The sequence below is a fragment of the Anser brachyrhynchus genome, assembly GCF_964034855.1.
Source record: "Anser brachyrhynchus genome assembly, chromosome: 11".
NCBI lineage: Eukaryota > Metazoa > Chordata > Aves > Anseriformes > Anatidae > Anser > Anser brachyrhynchus.
The window spans coordinates 19,567,651-19,589,254 of record NC_137706.1 but is presented as its reverse complement, the minus strand read 5'-3'; the positions used below and the strand labels follow the sequence as shown (position 1 = coordinate 19,589,254).

Here is a 21,604-nt window from a genome sequence, read left to right as displayed (position 1 = left end):
CGACCAGAAAGCTGGCTCAGGAGACGGAGGATCGGAGCATGCATTGCTTTTATAAAGAGTATGGGACCGGCCTTCCTTCTAATAAACACCTCATTTATTTTCTCCGCCTCCTCAGCCATCCAGTTTGCAAACGGCGATGCGGACGGCACAATTAGTGGCTTCGATTCGGTGCACATGCCATTGCCGAGCAGGAAACAAGCACGCTGGGCACGAACACCATCAATCTTCGTTTCAGGCATGTGCGAGTGTCTGGCACTTCAGAGACCTCTGCAAACAGCCTGCACTTCTGCCCCCCTCGCTTTCCATCCCAATCTTGCCCCTGCTGTATTTCGGTGTATTACACCGGGATGCTTCCCTGTTAGAGCTGGGGGGAGGTTTGGTGGCTCGGGTTTTCGCCCCGGCCGTTTTCCCTGCGTGGAGAAACGCGCCCACGCAGGAGGCACCGCCGCAGCGGGCGCCGGCGAGGCTGAGAGCTGTCCCTTTAACCGTGCAGAGCATGTGGCTGGTTTTAGTTAGAGCTCTTTTAGCAAGTTGTCTCAGCACATCAGGGCCCCGCTTTCATCATGCCTGGCTCTTTTTTTTTTTTCCCTTTTGAGTCCTAGAAGTCAGAGGCCACGGCGGGGGGGTGACAGAAAGCAGTGACCTCTGCAGAAGCGGGGGACCAGATGGCCACTCCTCTTCCTCTGAGCCTTTTTCTCCTGGCCCCAGGGCACAGATCTGTGACCTTCGCTTTAGCTGAATGCCCAGACTGTGTGACTGGGGCTTTGACATGCTCTTTAATAGGCATACATTATCCCTCTGTTGCTAAAAGCCCAGAAAACTGGGTTCATTTAGACGGAATTTAAGTAAAACTGTTTGGATTGGTCTTGCTATCCCCTAGCTGCCTCCTGTTAAATTGTTGATCTTAGTGCTAATGAAGGGAAATGCACACACGGACGGGCTGGGGAGCGTTTTATTTTCATTTCAGTCTGCTCCTGCTTTGCAAAACCCGGTGCTGGTGACGGACGAGGTGCACGCTCGGCGCGAGCCCCCCGATGTGCCCACCCAGCTCCGGTGCTGGGACCCCCCCGAGCTGGTGGGGGCTGCTCTGTGCTCCCAGGTCTGGCTCTCCCATCGGTTAGTTAAACTTCTGATCAAGCAGAACTTGGGCTTGTAGCCTCTCACAGAGGCTGTAGGCACAAGGGGGAGATGTAAGCAGGAATATTTAAATCCTTCTCGTTCCCAGCAATTGGTCTGGTTTCGAAGTGGGAGCCAGGCTAGAGCATTGCAACGTGGTAGCACCGCGTGGTACCAAGCAGAGGGGCAGTGGGAATGGGCAAAAATCCCCCCTGGGGAGAAGGGTTAGCACTAGATTATCTGGAAACAGAGAAAAGAGAGAAAATATTTCCTTCTGCTTGAGTTAGAAGTCACCGTGCTTCTCCCCAGTACCCACGTAACCAAGAAGTTCACCCGATATTTCTGCCTCATCCTGTAGCTGTTACTAGAGGAGGCCAGGCTCCTGTTAGAGCAATTTGCTTAATGGTAGCTGTGCTCTTCAGGATTGTCCTCAGGAGGGACGCGAAACGTGCTGGCTTTCAGCCGAAAGGAACCTCAGAGGTGCGTGTTTCTGCTAATGACCAGCAACCATCGCCGCCGCTCGGCCACGGCTGGCCTCCAACCTCTGCCAGGCAAGCGGATGCTGAGGAGGGGCTTTATTAATGCCTACCATTTCCGAAGGGTTAAGCACATGAAAGTTATTCAAGGAATTTCCTTTTTCGGGGCAGACCTAGGGAGGTAGATATAAGCAAAGGCCAATTCAGCCCCGCTGAAAGTGATGGATGCAGTTCCCTTTGAAGTCCCCGGGAGCTGCACTTCCTTGCTGCACGGCTGAATTGAATCCAGAGGTCTTCAGCTGTGAATCCGTAGCCACGAAACACAGTTTGGCGACATCTGCCATGGTTCATGAGCTACCGAAGGTGGGAAGGGGAGAGCAGAAAGCCGCTCGGAAGGCTGGTGCTGATGATACCGGAGGTTTCGCTTGCAGCTCGTGTTCCTGTTTTCAATTAAATTAGAAAGTATTTGTGGATGAAGTGACCCATTAGTTGGGTAATAACACTACCTTATCATGCCTGCTTATCAGTATTAGTTATGCACTATAAAACCCGTAGCAAAGCCCTTGGGGGAATCAATTAAATTGAACCGGGCAGCTTGGGGCGTGTGCGCGGCGGAGCTGTTGTGAGATGCGGGGCGCGTTTGTACACCAAACTGTTGCAGGTTTCGGGGAGCCGGCGTTGCTGAGCTGCACGCCAGCCCTGCCTGGGAGCTGTCAGCATCACACGTCTTTGTTGCCTCTGCCAATTCTTCGCCGAGCGGGAGAAGCAGGCCATAAATTTGCTGATTATGTGCATTTAGGCAGACTAGCTCCCTTAATGGCCTTTATGACGGCTGCAGCCGCCAGTGATGGAGTTTTGCATCCCCGGCTTCTAATAGCGGATGGTTGCTTGCTCATGCCGTACATCCCATTAAATAAATCTGAGCCTATGGTAAATGATTGCCGATATTAAACTGCAGAGGGAGAGATTAAAAATGTTTTCCCTGTCTGCTTGGAAGCCTTGGGAGGGCTTTGTTCAAGCATTTTAATTATTGTTCTTTAAAGAGGAGATAGGAAATACTTGAAGAAATAAAGTCTCGTCTGTTTCTACTGGTGTCTGAGCTGAGAAGCTCAGGTAAGAGGAACCTGGTTTAATGACATATCAAATAGAGAGCTAGGTCTCATCCGATCCCTCTTTGAAACACTGCTTGGCAGCAATCAGTGCCCTGTCTGCTTGAATCAGTTAATTAGACCTTATAAAGTATTTAGTCTGCGGTGGCACGGGGAGCTCTGGTGACCGCTCACCTGGAAGGAGCTTCATTTCCAGGTAAAAACTCCCAGTGTAGCGATTGAATCTGCTCACACTTCAGCTAGAAAAAATGAAAAAAAGAGGGGGGAACGGCGTTTTCCTGAGCGTTTCGGGGCCGCAGTGAAAGCAAAACCGTGGTGGTTTGCACCGTCCATTAGCGCTGTCGCCCCTGGGGCTGCGAAATGGCCGCAGCCGGCTGGGGCTCAGCTCCGAGCATCCTCCCGGTGCTTTGAACCCGAGGAGCCGTCACACCTCGAGGTCAGGCGAGGGGCCCCGGCAGCGGGCAGGGGCAGGATGTCATTTTGTCATTAGCCGGGCTTCAAAGGCAGGCAGGCGGCGGGGAAGGGGGGGTGAGGAGCTGCGGGGTCGCGGGGGCTGCGAGCCCCCTGGGCCGGGCTCACCGCTCACCTGGCACCCAGCTGCTGCGGGGCGAGAGAGCCCGGGGGAATGGGGGGCCCGAGGGGGAGGCCTGGGGAGCACCACGGGGCTGGTTTTGGGGTGCAGGGTGTGCTCTGCTTAGTGCCACCAGGATGGTGGTGCTGGGAGCTGGAGTTCGAGCCGTGTAGTCCCCTGGGAGCGGTGCTGCCTGATGGGTTAATGGGGTGCTGCACGCGTCTTGGAGGTGGTTTTGGCACGATTTTGGCTTGCTGGGGGTGCTCCCGTTGGAGGCTGGTGGCAGGGTTCAGTGCCCTCATGCTTGTGCATCGAGGCTTTAAGCTTTCCTGAATCAGCTCCGACCCCGAAAAATCAGAAGAATGGGTTAAAAACAACAAGATTGCCAACGGGAAAAAATCCCCCTCGTTCTGGGGACCCGTGACTTCGCACCACACGCCCATCCAAGCCGAGGTCCTCCTGCAGATCCCTGCACGCGAGGTGAGATCAAAGCACACACGTTGGCTGTGCCACTGGCTTCTGGGCTCAGACGCTCTCCGACCTGTCCCTACCAAAGCTGAGGGGCTCAGCGCTGGGCGTCAGCCGCCCGCTGGAGCCAGCAGAGGCACGGCACCGCTCTGCCTCGCGAGCTCCTTCCATCCTGCAGCCCGATGGGGCTGGCGTGCTGGCAATTAGGATGTTTGCTGCCACTTCTCTGGGCACGGCAATGCATATTCATCAAATACGTAAATTAACGCATTAAGCTCTTTGCATAAATCTGGATACGAGAGGATGATGGGGACGGATTGCTGCAAGAGCAGCGCTGGAAACGATTCCCCGCTTAGCCAAGTGGCACCAGGATCCCGCCCGCGCTCCGTGGGTGCTCCGGAGGTGGAGAGCGGGACCTCGTTTGGCTTAATTAGCGCCAGAAGTGCAGGCAGGAGCAGGTTTACAGCTGGGTTTGCACAGCCAGCTCTCGGGTGGCCACCCCATGGGCTGGGGAGGACGATGGGTGAGGACTTGTCCTTGGAGGGAGCGGAGCTGCCCGTGTCCCCGGTGAGTGGAAACACACAGAAGGTTTTTCTTGGGGCTTGCTCTGGGTGTTGAGCTTCCAAACGAGCCCCCGGCACATCTGGTGCTACCACAAGGAAAAAGCATAAGACCCGTAACCTTTGCCTGCAGTAGCTTAACAATACCTCCGAGTATTGCTTCAAATACATATAATAAGTCTGAACTAATAAAGTAACGAGTTTATGGGCTTTTTAAAGATTTTACTGGATAAACGGAGGGCCTAATAACACGATTCGATTTCTTAATGTAAACACTGTATTTGCCGGGGCCTCTTAAAATATTCCGAACTTTAACTGCAGGAGCTGTGGCGTATGATTTATACTTCTGGCTGCTGGAAGCTCTGGCTTTCATTATCTGTATGCGCCGCAAATCCAATTATGTAATATCGCCGAGATAAGGCATGTAATGTTTCACGTCTAATTGTTCTAACATGCAAATTCGTCCCGTGCCGGCGTATGGTAGGACAAAAGGCGAGCGGGGGCTGAATTTCAGGAGCGTGCGTTACGGCGTCGGGCTCTGTGCAGGGTTTGGGGGGGAGATGGGCAGCGCACAGCTGCCGGACGCTTTGTTGGGCTGAGCGTCCCGAATCCTCTCTGTCCCTACAGGGGCTGTGACTGTCCCTGTGCTCCGAAGCGAATGGGACAGCCAGAGTCCCAGGTGTCCTTCCTCTGCCCGTGCAGATGGCTGGGGTACTGGCGTGCGTGCTGCCCGTCCTTGCCTGCCCCTTCTTTCCAGCCTTAGATATTATTATCTCCATCTCTGAAGATCTTTGTTAGGACGCCGTGTGCATTCCTGGTGCTCGTCCAAGGCTTGCCCTTTGAGTTGTCTGCGTCCTTGTCCCTTCCTACGCTGGGGTCCCTCTGTGCCGGGTGCCACGGGCAGGGCAGGCGAGAAGGCAGGGCTGGAGGCGCTCCCCTTTCCTTGGCACAGCCTCAGGATGCCACCAAGGAGCGAGTCCTGCCATCGGGAGGGTCTTGTCCCCCGGGAGACCCCACCTTCCCCGTGCACGAGGGTCCCTGGGACCAGTACGGGTGCGTGTATCGATGCTCACCCCCGTGATGTGAAGGGCTGGCAGCAGCCCGCTGTAATTTAGGGGTCTTCTGACCTTTGGCATGGGCTTGAAGGCTGCTTGGGACCTCCGCGAGGCAGCGGAGAGGGGACACGTGTGGCTTTGTGGCTGCTGGTGGCAGCTGGAGATGGTCAAAAAGCTGACTATGGGGGGGTAAGATTACTACTGCCCATAGTGGAGCTGGCTGGGGGGACTAAAACCATCCATTTAAGCAACTCCTGAGGTTGTTTTGGCCCAATCCTCTTGCATGCACGCCCTTGTCCTGCAGGTCTCACGGGGAGAGCTGCCCCGTCCCCGGCAGCCTCCCGGCCCTGGCTCTTCCTTCTGCCCCTGCCAGGTTTCGGTGCTGCCGTGGTGCCGGTGACACCGTGGGGCCGCGGTTCTGGCCCCGCCGCTCGGCTCTTTAGAGGAAATTTCCCGCTAGCCATCTTACGGCCACCGGCCATTGTGCTCGGGATGTGAATAGGTCCCTTTCAACCTTGTTTTATTCATCATCAGCAAAGCATGAAATTACAGTGGAAATGCTAATAGATTTCCTAACAACTTGGTATATCTACGTGGGTGAAAGTTATTTGTTGACTAATTAGTAAGGTAATTGTTTTATGTTTTATGGAGGTCAGGTTGCTGTTTTAATGTAGGTGGTGCGCGCTCTTCGAAACAAGGCTGCTTTAACGAGGCAGCAGCGGTTTTTGCCATCCTAAAGGGCTGCGGGGCAATGTTATCTCCCCAGGAGCTTGTTCCCAGCTGTCTGCCGTGTGCCAAGCTGGGATCTGAGTCGTGATCCAGGCCAAGAGCAAGGGGCTTGGAGCTTCTCTTGGACCTGCGGTCGGGCGTTTGCTTGTGGAGCCCGTAGCAGAATTCGGGGAGTATTGAAGCTGGAGCAGCGCTGGGCGTGATGCCAGCCGGCTGTCTCGGCGCTGAGCTCTGCAAACTGGTCAGAAGTGGGGAGGAGAGGGGCTGGTGTCGCCCAGAGCCATGCCTGGTGAGCGTGAAGCTGCCGAGGATGGGTGAGAGATTTTGGAAACCCGACCGTCTCGATGACACGGACAGCCACCCCGTGCTCTGCTTCCCCGCCTGCTTTTGGGTTTGGAGCCAGGGGGACGGAGCTGCTCCTGGGAGCAGGGACGAATCCTGCAGGGATGCTCAGCTTCCTCTGCCACCGTGGAAGGGGCAGGCTTCTGGGCTCCCAGAACTGCTCTTGAGCTTTGAGCCCGCTAATTAAAACCGTTCGTGGCATTAAAAAAAGCATTTTGCAGAGAGAAAGGAAACATCTCTCCTTCCTGGGGTTTGTGATTGACTGTAGGAGTAACTCGGCCTTGGGTTTCTGTGGCATGAAGTCTTTTCCCTGGCTTGATTTATGCGATTTTAAAAAAGTTTGCTGCTCTCCTGCTCCTCAGCAGCTTTCTGCCCCCTGGTTTATGAATTTGCTGTTGTTTCCCACCCTGGTTTTAGTTGTCCTAAAAGATACCGGCGGGTGGACGGAGGCAGTAGCGGGCTGGGGGGGAGGCTCCTCCTGGGTGATTAAGCCGTCTTGCATCGGATATTTTTTCCCTTCCGTGTTCCCCCTGTTCATCCTCCTAATTAGGGCTTCCTGGTAATTATCTGCCTTGGCCAATGCTGCCCTTTCTCAGTCGACTCAGCCCCGGAGCTGTGATACGAGGCAGTGGTTTCGTGCCTCTCCTCGCTCATCCTGCATGGGGAGGGGGCCGGGGTTAGGGTTAGGGATAGGGTTAGGATTAGGATTAGGGTTAGGGGTCGCTTCCTGGTGCTGCTCTGGGTTGGCAGCATCACAGGGACGACTGCGAGAAAGATTTTTGCTTGCAGACAGCCTTTTCTGTGCTGATTCTTCCTTCCAGCTGGAAGTGCAGTGTGGAAATTACCCGTACCTGGTGGGTTTATTTGTTGTGCTGAGAACCTCATGGTTTTAGAGAAATTGCTGTCGTCTTTTGTCTCAGGGTGTCTACAGCCAGCTGCAGGATGTGCTGGGACCTGCGGTCGTGCAGAGGGTTTTGTAGGATTTGTAGGGTTTTGTAGGGTTTATAGGGTTTTGTGCAGAGGGTTTGGGTTTTTTGACTCCACGCTTTAAAATCAAGCTGGAAACAGGTCGGCTGCCAGCAAATCCAACCTGGTACCGAGACCAGTGCTAAAAAGCACCACAAAATAGGACTCGGACCAGCCGCCAAACCCCACCTCGGCTGCCTTTACCCTTTCCCTGGAAGTGCTGTTGTTCGGGGGCTGTCAGGGAAGGGGGCCGTAAAAGTTTTATTGGCGAGACAGACAGACATTGCCAGCCTTGGCGTTCCTTGGGAAATAAGAGAAGAGACGGCAGATAACGCTTTGCTCCTTTATTAGATCGGGAAATCATCTATAAAACAGAAGTGGAGTTGAAAGCGAGCCCCCGTGTCTGTCATTACGGCCGAGCCAGCAGCAGCCAGCCCGGGCTGGAGCCCTCCACGAAGGGAGATCCCAAAAGGGCCAGAAGTGGGGTGAGAGCAGAGCCACCGGCCACGTCCCCATGACCCAGGAGGGTCGGGAGGAGCCAGGGACCCTGCTTGGGCAGCGAGGCCAATTCCAGCTCTTCTGTGCTGCCGGAGCAGGCAGTGCCGGCTGGAAGGTTGTTGTCCCGTTGTCCTTCAAGCTTGGCCCCAGCCCTTGCGGATCCTTGCATCAGTACATCCGAGTGCTGGGACATCCAATATTCAGCCCTGACGGTCAAAAACTGGAGGAACTCAGCCCCGGGGGAAGCTACATGCCCGGCGGGTGGCGGAGAGCTCGGGCGTGCTCGGGGGGCTGGTGGTGAGGCACCGAGGGACAGCAGCGAGTCGTAAAATGGCCCTAAAAGCAGCAAGTCTGAGCAAAGCGAGGCTGCTTAAACTCGTGTGGTGTGCCAGGGCTATCAGGCCCCTTCCGTGCTTCCACCAGGCGGCGTGGCAACCAGCAGGGAAGTTTTATCAGATATTAAAACCAGCTTTTGGATTTTCTCCTAAAGCAGAGTGCTAAATCAACCTCTTCACAGTAGGTTTTTTTTTTTTTTCCTTTTTTACTTTTGTGTGCTGTTTCCTGCTCGGCCCTTCTACCTTTACTTCTATCTCTCTCTCTCATTTTCCATCAATTGTATCTGTAACCGTTTTGTGTTTTATTGAGCATGAATGAACGGTGATGCCTTTTAGATGAGTGGTATTTTCATCTGAAGATGCTCGTTTAATAGACGCCCCTGCTCAGCTCTTATCCCAGCAGTGCTCAGCGTTTACCAACACATTACTTACGCCAGCTTCGCTTTGGAGGGGAATTAATTGCGTGGAGAGGTTTTCTCCCCTTCTCCCACCCTAACACAAATTCTGCTCGTCTGCTGGTGGGGCGTTAGGGGCCTGCAGCGCGATTTGGGGGCGGCGTGAGCTGCATAGGAGCTGCAGCATCGCTCCTGATGCCATCCACCCTCCTGATTGATCCGAAGTCATTAGGAAGGGTCCGGGTCTAGCCTGGGTGCTGGAATCAGGAGCTCAGCTCTTGGAGACAGTGGTGGATCCCCAAATACCTTGTTGAAAGGCATCGCTGCCACCCTGGAGGTTCCCTGGGCTGTGCAACAGCGGCTGGACCTAGGGATGCTGAAACGTGCCTCAATTGCTAACGATTTGCTTGTTTGGCCCAAGGATTGTCACGAGGATTCCCTGGAGGTCTCCGATGGTCGAGTTAGCCCAAGGGAAGCGCTCGGCTGTCTCCTGGCACTGGTGAGAAGCAGGCTGCTGGTCACCGCGATGACAAAGGCATGCGAAAAGCCAGCAAGGGAATCGTTTGCCTCCGTCGTGCCAGGGTGCAAGGCAGCGTGCGGGGGCCAGCTGCGGGTGGCAGCGCTGCCGTGGGGCTGCTTCGATCCTTCTGGGCTCTTCTTCGCCCACGTCTGAAGAAACCCTGCTGCCTCTGATCCCCCTGAAGCCCTCCGAAGCTGGCCATGGAGGGGAGAAATGGCCAAGTGTCGATTTTGCACGCTGCAGCCAGAGCTGACTCCCTCCAGAGACCTCTCACGTGCACCTTGTGGCACAGAAGCAGCATCGGGCACCGACCAACGCACCCAAATTTCCCCTGGATGGCACCCGGGGAGCTCGCAGAGGCACGGAGGAGGCTCTGCAAGGAGGCTCTGCCTTCTGTGGTGGCCTTGAAGCTCGCTGCGGTGTTCAGAGCAGGGGAGGAGGCGGGATCGTGCGTGCCCCCCGGGCTAGAGATGAGCTCTCCAATTCACGTTTCCGTGCCTGGGAAGGGTTGTGCAGCCTTCGTCCCCCGAGGCTTGTTCTCTTCTCGCTCCTTGTGCAGCAGCTGGCAAGGGAAGGGGCTGGACCTTGTGTCCTCGACGAGGCACTCTGCCAGCTCTTCGCTACACCAAGACAGATTTTTCCTCGTGATCCAGCTCCTCGTTCAGTACCACAACGCTTAAGAAAATCAGATATTCGGTAAGTGTTCCTCTGGGGTGATGACCCTGCCGAAATCAGCGGGGTGGCTCCTGGGGAGAGCTATTGCCCTGCGTGACTGCGGGCTGCGAGCCTGGCCCCGACCCCTGATATCAGCATCTTCATCCCCTGCTCGGTGTGTCCCCCATCCGTGGTAATTTCCTAGCGGATCGGCTCCAGTAAGGCATTAGAGGAACGTCAGTTAATTTTGAGAATGATGCATCAAAGAGGCGGTGTTCATCCAGGCTGTCCCTGCTGCTGCAGGCTGTGCATCCGTCCACCTCCGGGCAGCTCGTGCATCTCTCCATCGAGCCGGGAGCAGTGAAAAGGGCCGTGCCTGCAGCTCCCCTCATGCCCACCTCGTTTTGCAAACCATCAGGGGCATCTTGTGCCCTCCCCGGCCCCGCTGGATCCACGGCCGCAGCTCCGCGGCGCGCCGCAGCCCTTCCCACACCGGCCGAGCGGCTCACCAGCCAAATTTCTCGCGCGTCTGCCTTAATTTAGCTGCCTTAATGTGGGCATCTCGTCAGCTTGATTTCCCCCGTGGCTCTGCGAGTCAGCTGGGGCGCCGGGGCCTCCCATTAGCGGTCCTGCCCGGTGGCAGATGGCGGGTGATGGCTTGCGGAGGCTCCGGAGCTGACGTGCCCCATTGTGCGGTGACACAAAAGCGAGCCTGCCTGGATTTATTTCATTTTTTTCCCCCCTTCTGCTTTCATTTTCGTTCGGGGCCGTCACCGCCCCAGCTAATTCCTGCAGCTCTCTGTTTGTTTGTTTCGTGTCGCTGTGAGGCTGCTGCTGGGGTTTTCCACGCGGGTTCCTCCACGAGCATCTTGCTGCTTCCCAGCTTTCATCCCACACCCACCCGAAATCCCTTCTTGGACAATTTGGTCTGAAAACGGAGTTATTCGGGTGTCACAGTCACTCCCAGGAAGCCGTTCTGCGCTGCAAGGTTTTGTTAAGAAGGACTTCGTCGCCGTCCCGGTGATTTCGGGTGTCCCGGCAGGTTTGCAGGTCTCTAGCAGCCTGTGCTGCAGTTACACATCTGCTCCTGCGTTTCCATCTCTCTTGTTAACAGCAGAGGCGCCTGCTTTGGGGTGCAAGTGTTTTTTCTGATGAAGATGCAGATTTGAGGAGGCAGAGGACCGATTGCCCAGGCATGGCGCAGGGAGGGCTCGGCTTCCCTGCGGGGGCTCCCGGAGGGTCGGGCTTAGAGGGGTTTGCCTCTGATTTCCCCAGCGTGCTGCAAACACCGGGGCAAAGCTCAAGTTCAGAGCCCAAAGCCAGTAAAAATGCCCCCCTGCAGCCCCACTGGTCAGGCGGTTTGACCTCTGCCTGCTCCCTAAAACCCACATCGTTTTTGCGATGCTGCCAGGCCTTGACTTCAACATTGCCCCAGCCCATGGGGGGCTTCCACGCACACGTGTGCACCCCAAACCCTTAACAGACCTTAATTAAAACGAAATCTCTTGATGACAGGGAGCTGAGGTGGCTAAATGTGGTCCAGTCTGGCATGCGGATGGGAACTGCTTGGCTACTTGCATGTCCAGCCCTTCCTCCCGCTGCCCCGTTGCCTTTCCTTTGGCAGGGGCTGTGGGTGCTGAGCCCTCCCCCAGGCTGGGTGCTGGGTGCTGGATTTCTCTTCAGGATCTCCTCCTGCCTGTTGTTCGTGGCACTGAATTTTGCTGCCCAGGGGGTGTTTTGCGGCCCACCCCCACTTGCCTTGCACATGCTTCTTTGGGTGTTTGTGCTTCCCAAAATGCATCCGTGGGTTTGGTGACGGTCTGCTGACAGCGAGGAAGACTAAACGGTGAGATTTGCCGTTTCCAACTCCTCCTTGAGAGCTGCCATCGCTTTCTTCCTCTGCGTTACCATCCTCCACCCCCTTCTTGTCTTTAATTCCTGTCCCGTGTCCCCACTCGTGTCTGTCTTCGCGCTTCGGATGGAGTGAGTGGCTGCTTCGGGCGGACCCGGCGTTTCCACAAGGAGAAATATAATCCCTCGGCTTGCTGTCACCCTGGATGTCCGGAGGGACCCCAGCACGTTGTCCCCAGTGCTGTGCCTGCGCGTGCACGCCCCAGGCCCGGCCATATGCGTTCGTGCCGACAGCCCCACGCGGGTACGGGACCGGCGCTGGCACTTGTGCGAAACCCAATGCCCTTCTCCCGAGAAAGAAATGAGCTGATGTGCCTCAGCTAGGAACTCTCCCTTTGAGGTGGTAACGGCCTGGCCAGCAGCCAGCAGCGGCAGCCGCCCGGACGGAAGAGGGGGGCTCCCCGAGATAAGCTATTTCCAGCCGGCGAGGCTCCTCGCGGCGAGTAAACAGAAGGGAAAAAAGGGACGAGCTCCGCCGACGCCGTCATGTGTCCCGCTTCCGTGGATTTGGCCTGTTTTCTGCAGGGCGGCCGTAATGCAGATCGGGTCCCCCTGGGCAGCTGCCAGGAGGATGGGAGGCTGCCGCTCTCGCCGGGGAGCGGGCAGGAATCGATAGACGTAACGCAGCCACGGGGATGAGATGACCGCCGTCGGCTTCGGCGCTGCTGGGAGGAAAAGCAAACCTTTGGGGGAAGCTGGATGTTCTCAGTTATCACGGCGGTTGAACCCTTTCTAAATCTTCCATCTTAGCACCTTCAATCCGGATCAGGCAGCACCGTAACACAACGGCACTGCTCGCCGCCGGGGACGGGAGCAGAACGTTTCGGATGATCACGTGCACGAGAGAAATTCGGCGGTGAAATGAGCAGAAAGGAGCCGAAAGCTGTGTTTTGTAAGCTTAACTCTGTGCCCGACTTCCTCTGCAGCTGCGCTTGGGTCCTTGGCCTCTCGTCTCCTCCCCACGCGGTGGATGCCGAATATTCCCCTGCGGCGGCGTGCGCAGCTCCTCTGCAGCAAGCGATGGAAATCCAGCCTGCGTGGCTCTTTTTCTCCCCTGAATTGCTTCTTCAGTCGACGTGCGCACCATTCCCACCTCCATTCCAGTCCTTAGGAAAGAAGGGGAACTTTGTCACGCCCGGCACCGCGCATGGATGTGCTGAAAGAAATAGTGTTCTGAGGGACTTAACGTGAATTTCCCTCGGACAGAGGAGCCGTTGTTCAGGTTACTCCCTTGCGAAGGAAGGGATCCTTCTTTTTGCTGCTCTCAGACTCGGCCTGGCCTGCAGGGGGGCTTTACCCCGTGCCCATGCAGCTCCTCTCCGTGCCCTGGCCCTGCGCTGCTCTCCGGGGTGCTGGGTGTCCTGGAGGTGCTGTGCCCGGGTGCAGCGGTGCCGTGCAGAAGGGCTGAGGGTCTCCATGCTGTGCAGGGTTTTTTTTGCCACGTGCCACCGCAACGCCTCAGATTGCACAGAAAGACGCAGGGAAATGATTTTGGAGGCGCTCCCGGGACACCCAGCACCTCCTGCAGGCACTCATCCAGCCGCCGCTTGCTCCTGCGGTCTTCCCTGGTCAAAAAAACTCCCCCTGTGGCGGGGCCGACCCCGTGCTCGGCTGCCGCGGCAGCAGGAGGGGAAACGAAGAGCGAATTAACGGCGCTGGGGCCGCTCGCTGCCGGCCCGCTAAAAATGGCACCTTGCCCAAGCCTCCTATAAATCACCAGTTCCATTCGGAAAGGAGTTTTCTGCGGTAATTAATGAGCCAGTATAAAGACATTAAACGGAGACTGTGCGGTGATAGAAAGGCTTGTCATTCACTGAGCCATCTTCCCCCATGTGAATAACCACGAGGGAACAAAGGCCAAACTCCTTATAGACTGAAGTGCACTATCTCTGATAGCTGGGAATGAAGTAATTCTCTGAAAATAACAAAGGCGCGGTGAAATACATTAGTAAACTAATTACAAGAGAGCTGGTAAAAACAGATGCTGAAAATTTAAGGCTATTATTGGAGTGATTGCCAGCAGAAAAATGGGGGCCGACAACAAAAAAAAATTAAAAAAAAAATGCATCTCATTTAAAATTCATTAGCCTGTAAATCAGGACGGCTCCCTGTCTGCAAGCAGGGCTGATGGCATTTCCGTGGGCAGCGATGATGAAAAGCTTCCTGCCCTTCGCCTCTCCGAATTCCGCCGTCGCCTCCGGAGGTGCTGAAGCGCAGCGTGTGCGCCTTCCCAAACACCAAAATCTGGGGTCTGCGGCGCCCCCCGCGCGCTCCGAGGTCTGAGCGGGGCTGTTCGAGGTGAGGTGCTGCAGCGGGGCAGGATGGTGCCTTGTGCTGTCCTGCCCTCGCTGTGCCGTGCTCGGGGGGCTCGCTGCCTCTCCGGGCTGAGGCAAAGCAGGATTGCTCGTCCCCGCTTGGTACCAGAAGCAGCTGGCTGCGAACAAAGCGGTCCGCGGCCAAAACCGGCTGCGCTGGAGCCTCCTCTCGTACCATCTCCCGTCAACATTTGGGAGTGGGATGGGAAACATCATTATCGTGCGACAAATCAAAACGGTAACCATGTAATTTGTCTTAATTGTCTGTGTCGGAGTAGGAAAAACACGAGGCACTCCGGATGGAAACCTGGCAGGAGCGAGCTGCCTGCTGGCAGCGCGCTGCGCCTCGCCTCGCCTCGCCGAGCCGAGCCAGCCTCCTGCGGGCTTGTGGCACGGCTTGCCCTTCGTCTTCTCGGGATTTCAGGGGTCTGCGGGGGCTCTCGAGTGGGATAACTTGTAGGTATTTTGCAAACGTGCTGTGGAGGAGAGCCTGGGAGGCGGCGAGGTCCTGAAGGAGCGGGGTGAGTGCAACAGGAGGGAGCGGAGGCACCTTGTTGTGGTGCTGGAGGGGAGGCCAGCTCCCCATGGGGGAACCTCCTGCGATGCTGGGGTTTGCCCCGCTCCGAAATTCACCCTGCGGAAACCCAGCAGTCCTCCGTGGTTCGTGGCCACCGTCGCCCCTGGTGCCTGCCCGCGGTGCCGGTGACAGATAACCTCTGCCTGAACTGCGGGTTCGCGAGCCCCATATGCAGTCCGCCCGAGCAAATTAAGAGTTGTTTATGACATTTAATACTCCCCCTTCCCTCCAGCAGCAGGGCAGCAGGACCACGGGTTTGGCTTCACAAATGGTCGCCTCAGGACACACTAAATGCTGTCACGAGCCAGAGAGCAATTTCGTCTTGAAAAATTACTGCAATAGCGCTCCCTGATAAAGGTCTCTCCCAGCGCTGCAACCCTCCCTGCCAGAAACTTCTTCTCTCCCTGAAACCAATTTAAGAGCGCTAAAGGGGCTGTTTATTAGGCGATTCCCCTGCAAAACAAGAGGGTGCTGGAAGACAAATCGCCACCCTGGGCTGCCTGCTGTGCTGCTCGGTGTCGCAGGTAACGCGGTGGGATGCTGACGGGGAGCGCTGCGTGTTCGAGGGAGCCTCACACGGAGCATGGAGCTGCAGCTCAGGCATCCGAAGGATTTCCAGGTGCCACAGCGAAGTCCCTGCAGGGACGCCCCATCGTCATCCTCCCCGCCTTGGCACTTTGCTCGGGCAGAGCAGCCAACTCCTCCCTTGTGGGCTGCTGCAAAAAGGCCAGCGCCTGGGCTGGGGATGGCTCGAGGTCATTTTGTGCGTTGTGCAAAAAATTCAGGAGCCACACTCGCAGATGTTTGCCTCCTGGTGGACTTGAGTCATGAAGCAGTAGGTTTTTTTCCCCCCCCCCCCCCTGCAAAATATCTGTTGCACGTTGCCCCCCGTGGGCAGCTGCTGTGCCGCGCCGCGAGGCATTGGCTCGCTTGTCTCCCTTTCATCCCCGTCCCGGGGGCTTAGGGCAGGGGGAGAAAAGCAGGCCAGGTGGAAACTTGGTTCTTCAGCCAGAGGAGTCCGACTGATGCGGCATCAACCTCGTTTAAATGATTTCACTCAGCTTTGATGGAGGACGAGTGAGTGTGACAACAGCAGAGACCTGAGGATGCGAGATGCAGAAGTGCCGACAGCCTGGACCGTCCGTGCTCCAGGGGGAGAAAGGGACAGCAGAAGAGGAATAAGCGTTTATTTGCAAACGTTGCAAACAAGAAGCCTGCACGTCTGACCCTCTTTCCATCTTCATCTGCCGGGCACGGGGCGAGATGGGGCTTCCCCCCTCTGTCTTCTCTCCACGTGGTGTAGGTGCTCCTGAATGAGCTGCGTTCCTCCGAAATCTCTGCCTCGCTTCAAACTCTCCCGAGCCTTGCAGCCTGGTTTCCTTTGAGATCTGAGGCCCAGCGAGGACAATAGAGATTTGGGATTTTCAGCCCTGTGATTAGTGGGCAGGGGCAGAGGGGATTTTCCCCTGTGCTGGGAGCTGTGCAGGCTGTTCTTTAACATTTCCCTCCCTTTCCAAAGCCGAGAGAGAAAGGCGATTTTTCTTCCCTTTAGATGTGAGCGAAGGCCCCCGCTCCTGCTACTCCCGGCGAATTAAATAGATAAATGGGCGGCGCTCTTGTTCACGCTTCACTATGCACAAAGCAACTTGCATGCAAAATCGGGCCGCTGGCAGTTCAGCAACAGCCCCGCACAATGGCACCATTCGACACGCGGGGCCGGCTCGCAGGCTCTGCAGCTGGAGCGGCCACCGGGCTGTTGTGACGCGGGCGTTTTTATTATTGTTATAAAAACGCATCTTAAAAAAACAAAATTAGAAAGAGAAGATAAAGTGTTTTTTCTTAAAAACTCGGAGAAACATTCCTGTTTGAGAGCAGGGCACAGAGAGGGCAGGATGGGGTTTGTGATGTCTGTATTCCCCCCGTCTTTTCTGCCAGCTCTTTTTTTTTCCAGGCAAATCCTCGATTTCCAGAGCGTGGAGAGGAGCACATAAAGTGACCTCTGCCTGCTAAGCCTTCCCCTGCCAGCTTTCCTGAAAATGCTCCCCGGCAGGTCGCTGGCTCAGTAGGTGCCCTGAGCTGGGAGGGGATTGAGACGTGATCCCCCTGCTCGCTTTGGGGCTGCCGTCTCGCCGGGAGCGCGCTGGGGAAGGAGCTGCAGTGCCAAGCAGGATGGGCATTTAATAAATCTCGTGGATCCAACCAAGGGCTGGTTCTGCTGGAGCTGGAGAGCCTGATGTGAGAACAGTTCAGGTCTGGGTTTAACTGGAAGAGTGGCTCCTTGCATTTTAAAAATAACCCTGACTTCTGCCAGCCCATGCAGAAATTCAATTGTTATTTGTAAGTTGGAGATTTTAGCATGGAAATCAGCAGCTTCGGGATAGAGCCACTCCTGGAAGGGGAAGGCTCTGCCCATGGCTTGTTCTCTCTCCCTGGGCAAACCACGTGCCTCCCAGGATTCATCTCCATCAGCTGTAACGGAGCTAACGAAGCCTGCCCTCCTCGGCAGGAGCATCTGGGAGCCCAGGTACTGCGGCCGTGTCCCCATTAAACTCTCTCGTTCCCCGCACTGTGTTAACCCAGAGGCATTTTAACCACGTGCTCCATTAGAAGAGGCCTGAATTTAACAGGCTGGAGGCAAAAATGCGGAGAAGGCGTCTTTGCTTGTGGGCTGTCTGGTGGTGAGGATGCTCAGCACCTCCCCGGCATCCTCCTGTATCGCAGCCAGCCTGGGCATCTGTTTCCCCACAGATAATTTAAAAGCAGAAAGCAAAGTGCCTGCAGAACTCGCTGGGCTTCCCCAGTACTCTCCTAACACCACCGTGCTTGGCACCGAACCTTTTAAGTCTCCTTCCTACCCTTGTGCCTGCACTTGATAATAATGTTTGCGTTTTAATGATTCCAGCAGGCCTGGGATTTGCTTTGACATACCAAGTTAATGTTTTCTTTTTCTATATCAAATCTAGGTCAATCTCTGGCTTAGCACTAATGCTGTGCCGAGCGAGAAAGGATTGGCCACTAATGGTTTCAATTTAGTTTTTTTCGTGGAGTAAAGGAAATCTCATTCAATACCTGTTTTCATTTTTATTCTATTGGCCTTTCCACACGGGATCCGTTGGGCTGGGGAGAGTGTTTGCTCTTTGATTAGAGGAGACCCAGCAAAGCTATTTGCCACAGCGAATCTTCTCTGAATATGGATGAGGATGGATGAGAGCCGCTGCTCACCTGCGTGGTGCCGTGTCTGCAGGACGTGCCGTGAGGACTGCGCGCTGGTGAGGGTGAGGCAGTGGGACGCCCCCAGCATGGGCTTCTCTCTGGGGAAGAGAACCAACCGCCCAGCCCCATCCTAACCGAGGTCCTCCATGGTTCGAGACGGGAGAAGAGGTGAAGAGCAGCTCACCTGCCTCGCGCTGCAGACCTGCCCAGCTGGCATCTCTTCTGCGTCAACATCTTCAGGAGAAGGTGCACCCATGCGAGCGATGTGGGAGGGCTCTTATAACCATCCCCATCTGCTGCAAGCCTTCTCCTGTAGCGTTTGGTTTTTTTTCTCTCCCTGCTCTGTGCCAGTCTGGGTGTACCACAGCCAAAACCCAGCTGTGATGGCAGCAGAAGCACTGAGACACCGAGGCTCGGAGCTCCATCAGTACGGAGCAACGCGAGTGCGCGATTCAGGTCTGATCTCAGGGCTGGCTGACGCCTGGAGCTGGAAGAGGGCAGTTTAATGGAACAGGGTGACAGACACCCCGTGTGAGGATGGTAAAGAGGAACCTGGGGCAGCACCAGTTCCTCCGTTGGCATGTGGATGCTGTGATGCTGGATGACCAGAGCGATAGGTAACGCAGCCAGGTGGATCAGAGGCTGCCTCCCCGCTTAGGAGCTCACGGGGGTGAGGGGCTATTGCGATTGCATGTATTTATTTTTTAAATGATTCTGGCCATTAGCATAGAGATTAGATGCAGCTCCCTGGCTGCTGGCCAGCCCCACCGGGCCGGCGTGCAGCTCTGGGTGTCGGCTGAAACAAGAGCACCCGGGTGATAACAGGAGCCGCGGCGTTTTCCGCTGGAAGACGAGTGCCAAACGGGAGCGAGCACTCCTGGACGGGTTTGTTGCAGTCAGCTGCGGCGTGTTTAAAAATCTTATGGGGTTCAGAGGAGATCTAGACCCTCCGAGCAATGCCCTGCACAGTGGCTGTGCTCACGCCGTGATTTATGTCCTGGCTGAGAGCAGCGTCCAGGTAATCGCTCGCCTTCAACTTTTGGTGCTGCTTTACAGCAGGTGCCACGAAAGCCTTTGTCTGTGCAACTGTAAATAAACTCGTAAAGCCGTGTTAAAAATAGCGTTTTGTAGCTCGGCGCATGAATATTTAATGCATCTTCTGCAAACCAGCTGGTCTTGGCAAGGGTCACAGTGTTTCCTAGGCGTTTAACATAAAACTGTGCTTCAAAGCCACATTATAGGGTCGTTGAAGAGTAATATTTTACTTAACATCCTCATAACTGAATTATTTATAACTGCCCATGTTTTATTCATGATAAATATTAATACTAGTGTCTTTAAGAGTAGAGGTTATCGCTGCAGTTTTACCTAGGAGAGGTGATATTATTGAAATAAAGGGACGCCAATGAATTCTGCAGCCGGCAGAGCAGCGTCTGTGCTGGGGCTGGGCTCATTCACACCTCCCTCTTCTTATCAACCCTGTCAGCCACCGAAAAACCTCAGCGCTGAGCATCTGTACCTTTGAAAGGAATTTTCCTGCAGGCGTCTGAATCCCAGCTTTTTTTTTTTTCCTTTGCCTTTCTTTATTAACGAGCTTTGTGCCGTTCTCGTTAATTCTCGGATTCGTTTCTTGGTGAGAGCCCATCAGCTTTGGGTGCAGGATGCTCGCCCTGACCTGGGCCTCCGAGGGGCAGCCTTGACGTATGCTGCAGCTCCCTCGAGCCCCCCTTGCCGCAGGGACCCCCGGTGACCCCATTGCTTTCAGCAGCCCCCATCGTTTCGGCGAGGGGATTGCCTGGTTTGGGGGCTGCCGGGGGAGACACCCCAGCTGCCTTTGGGCTCGAGCCCACGTGGCTGGGTGCTCTGGGCCACGAACAGTCCCATTTCCAGGCTGAATGTGCATAAACGGGGTAAATTGCCATTGCTCTGCCCCTTACCGGAGGGAACACCGCGTTACCTTTCATCCTGGGAAAGTCAGATAGGTTTGGGCTTGGTCTTTTCACCTTGTGCTGCTGCGTGCGCCCCTGGCAGCCCGGCTGGAGCGTGGCACAGGGGGCTGCCAACCCGAGAACCCCGACGTGGGGCTGGGGGCACGTTCTTAGACCTGTAAACCCTTCCCAACCCCACGGCCGTGCCGTGGCTTCGCTGCGCGTTGTGCCGTCAGCTTAACAAACCCGCGGCGAGCGGGCTGAGAGCGACGGGTCGGGGAGCAGCGCGGGTTAATGCAACACATATTTAATGTATGATTGCTAATGGCCACCTCCCATCTGCCCGAGCCCGACTGGAGTTTGCAGCTGAATGGTTCAGCTGCCCTGACACACACGCAGCTTGTTCCGTAGCCGAGGTACATTCATTACGCCTGACGCGTGTAAAAGGGGACGAGGCTTTCTCGCTGGGGAGAGGCATTATCGGGCTGGGCTGGCGGAGCAGGGGGCTCTCTTGGAGTTTATTTTATATGATAATGTGAGAGATCTTCCTGTGGATGCGGCGCCATAAATGAATCACGAGCTAAATAACCACTGGGATGTTTATTAGCCTCGAATATGTTTATTGCCGAGTCAACAGGCAGCACCTTCCAATTAATTAATAGTAATAATTACTGTATTATTTATGGAGCTCTAACAGCGTGCCAGAGCCTTTCCGCGCGATGCTTACAGCTGTGGCTGTGCTGAAACGGGCTGCTCCGTGTTCACCCTGCGTGGGCACGCCGGGGTTTGTCCTTCACCGGCGGGTGGCCCCAGCCCCAACAGCCGCGGTGGGCTGAGCTGCTGAGCTCTGAAGCCCGCTCTTGGTGCTGGTGGAAGCCTGGTGCTCTGCGACACGGAGATGTGACCATTACTTCCATTTCGCTGGAAGGCAGGACGTGCAGTGAGCCCAGCAGAGACTGGGATCAAGTGCAAACAGCCTGGTCTTCTGCCAGGGTGGGTGCCTGACAACCCCATTTGCCAGCTCTGCCAAAGTTTCTAGGTCCCGTGAAGTTGCTGGCGATGGATCTCCTTTCACAAGTGACCATTTTTGTCTCTCTTTGTGTCTTTCAGCGATGTCCGACTTCCACATCCACCCGCAGAACGCGGTGGTGGAGGAAGGGGGCGTTGCGAGGTTCCAGTGCCAGATCCACGGCCTGCCCGAGCCCGTCATCCTCTGGCACAAGAACCGCATGCCGGTCAACACGGACAACGAAAGGTAGGACATGTCTGAACCACGTGCTGCTGTCCTTTCCCCAGGGAGAGGCAGGAGAGCAGGCCTGCTTTTACCCTCACGGGTCTCCTATGACATGACTGACCTGGGCTAAGACTCTTGGCCAGCATTTCTGCCATGGAAGACTCTTCAGATTAATGTTATGGGTTGTGAGGGCTCCTTCTGGCCAAGGGCCGTGCAGAAAGACGGCATTTCCCAGGAGAGCTAGATAAACCCTATTAGATGATTTTGGAAGGGGCAGAGGCTTTCATTGACCTTCCCCAAGAGGAGGCAGCCCTCTTCCAGTTTGATTTTCCAGCCTGGAGAGCCCACACAGCAGTCCTAGGAGAGCCTGGAGCAACTCTGGCATCCTTCATCCCTCTGTGACTCCATTTTGAGCACGTCTATCCGCACCAGAACCATGACATGGTCTTGCAAGCGGCTCCCAAAACTGAACTATACCACGACCACCAGACCTTCCTTCCCGGGTGGGTTCCCTTAGCGGGTGGCAGCAGGGAGGCTCCGCGGAGTGCGTCCCGCAGCGCCTCGGGGCTGCTGTTTCCCTCCTGCAGAGAAGCCCCAGCCGCCCCCCCTTCCGCAGCCGAGGCCTTGGGGCG

The 21,604-nt window shown here is 55.7% G+C and overlaps 1 protein-coding gene across 3 annotated transcripts in view; it reads left to right on the top strand.

Annotated features, from left to right (window-relative positions):
• Positions 1–21,604, top strand: part of IGDCC3 (immunoglobulin superfamily DCC subclass member 3) — an 88,505-nt gene that overhangs the window by 30,302 nt on the left and 36,599 nt on the right. For all 3 annotated transcript variants that reach the window (XM_080551444.1, XM_080551445.1, XM_080551446.1), the window contains one exon: positions 20,849–20,993. In XM_080551444.1, coding sequence (XP_080407570.1) covers positions 20,849–20,993 — 145 coding nt within the window. The remainder of the gene's footprint in view (positions 1–20,848; positions 20,994–21,604) is intronic.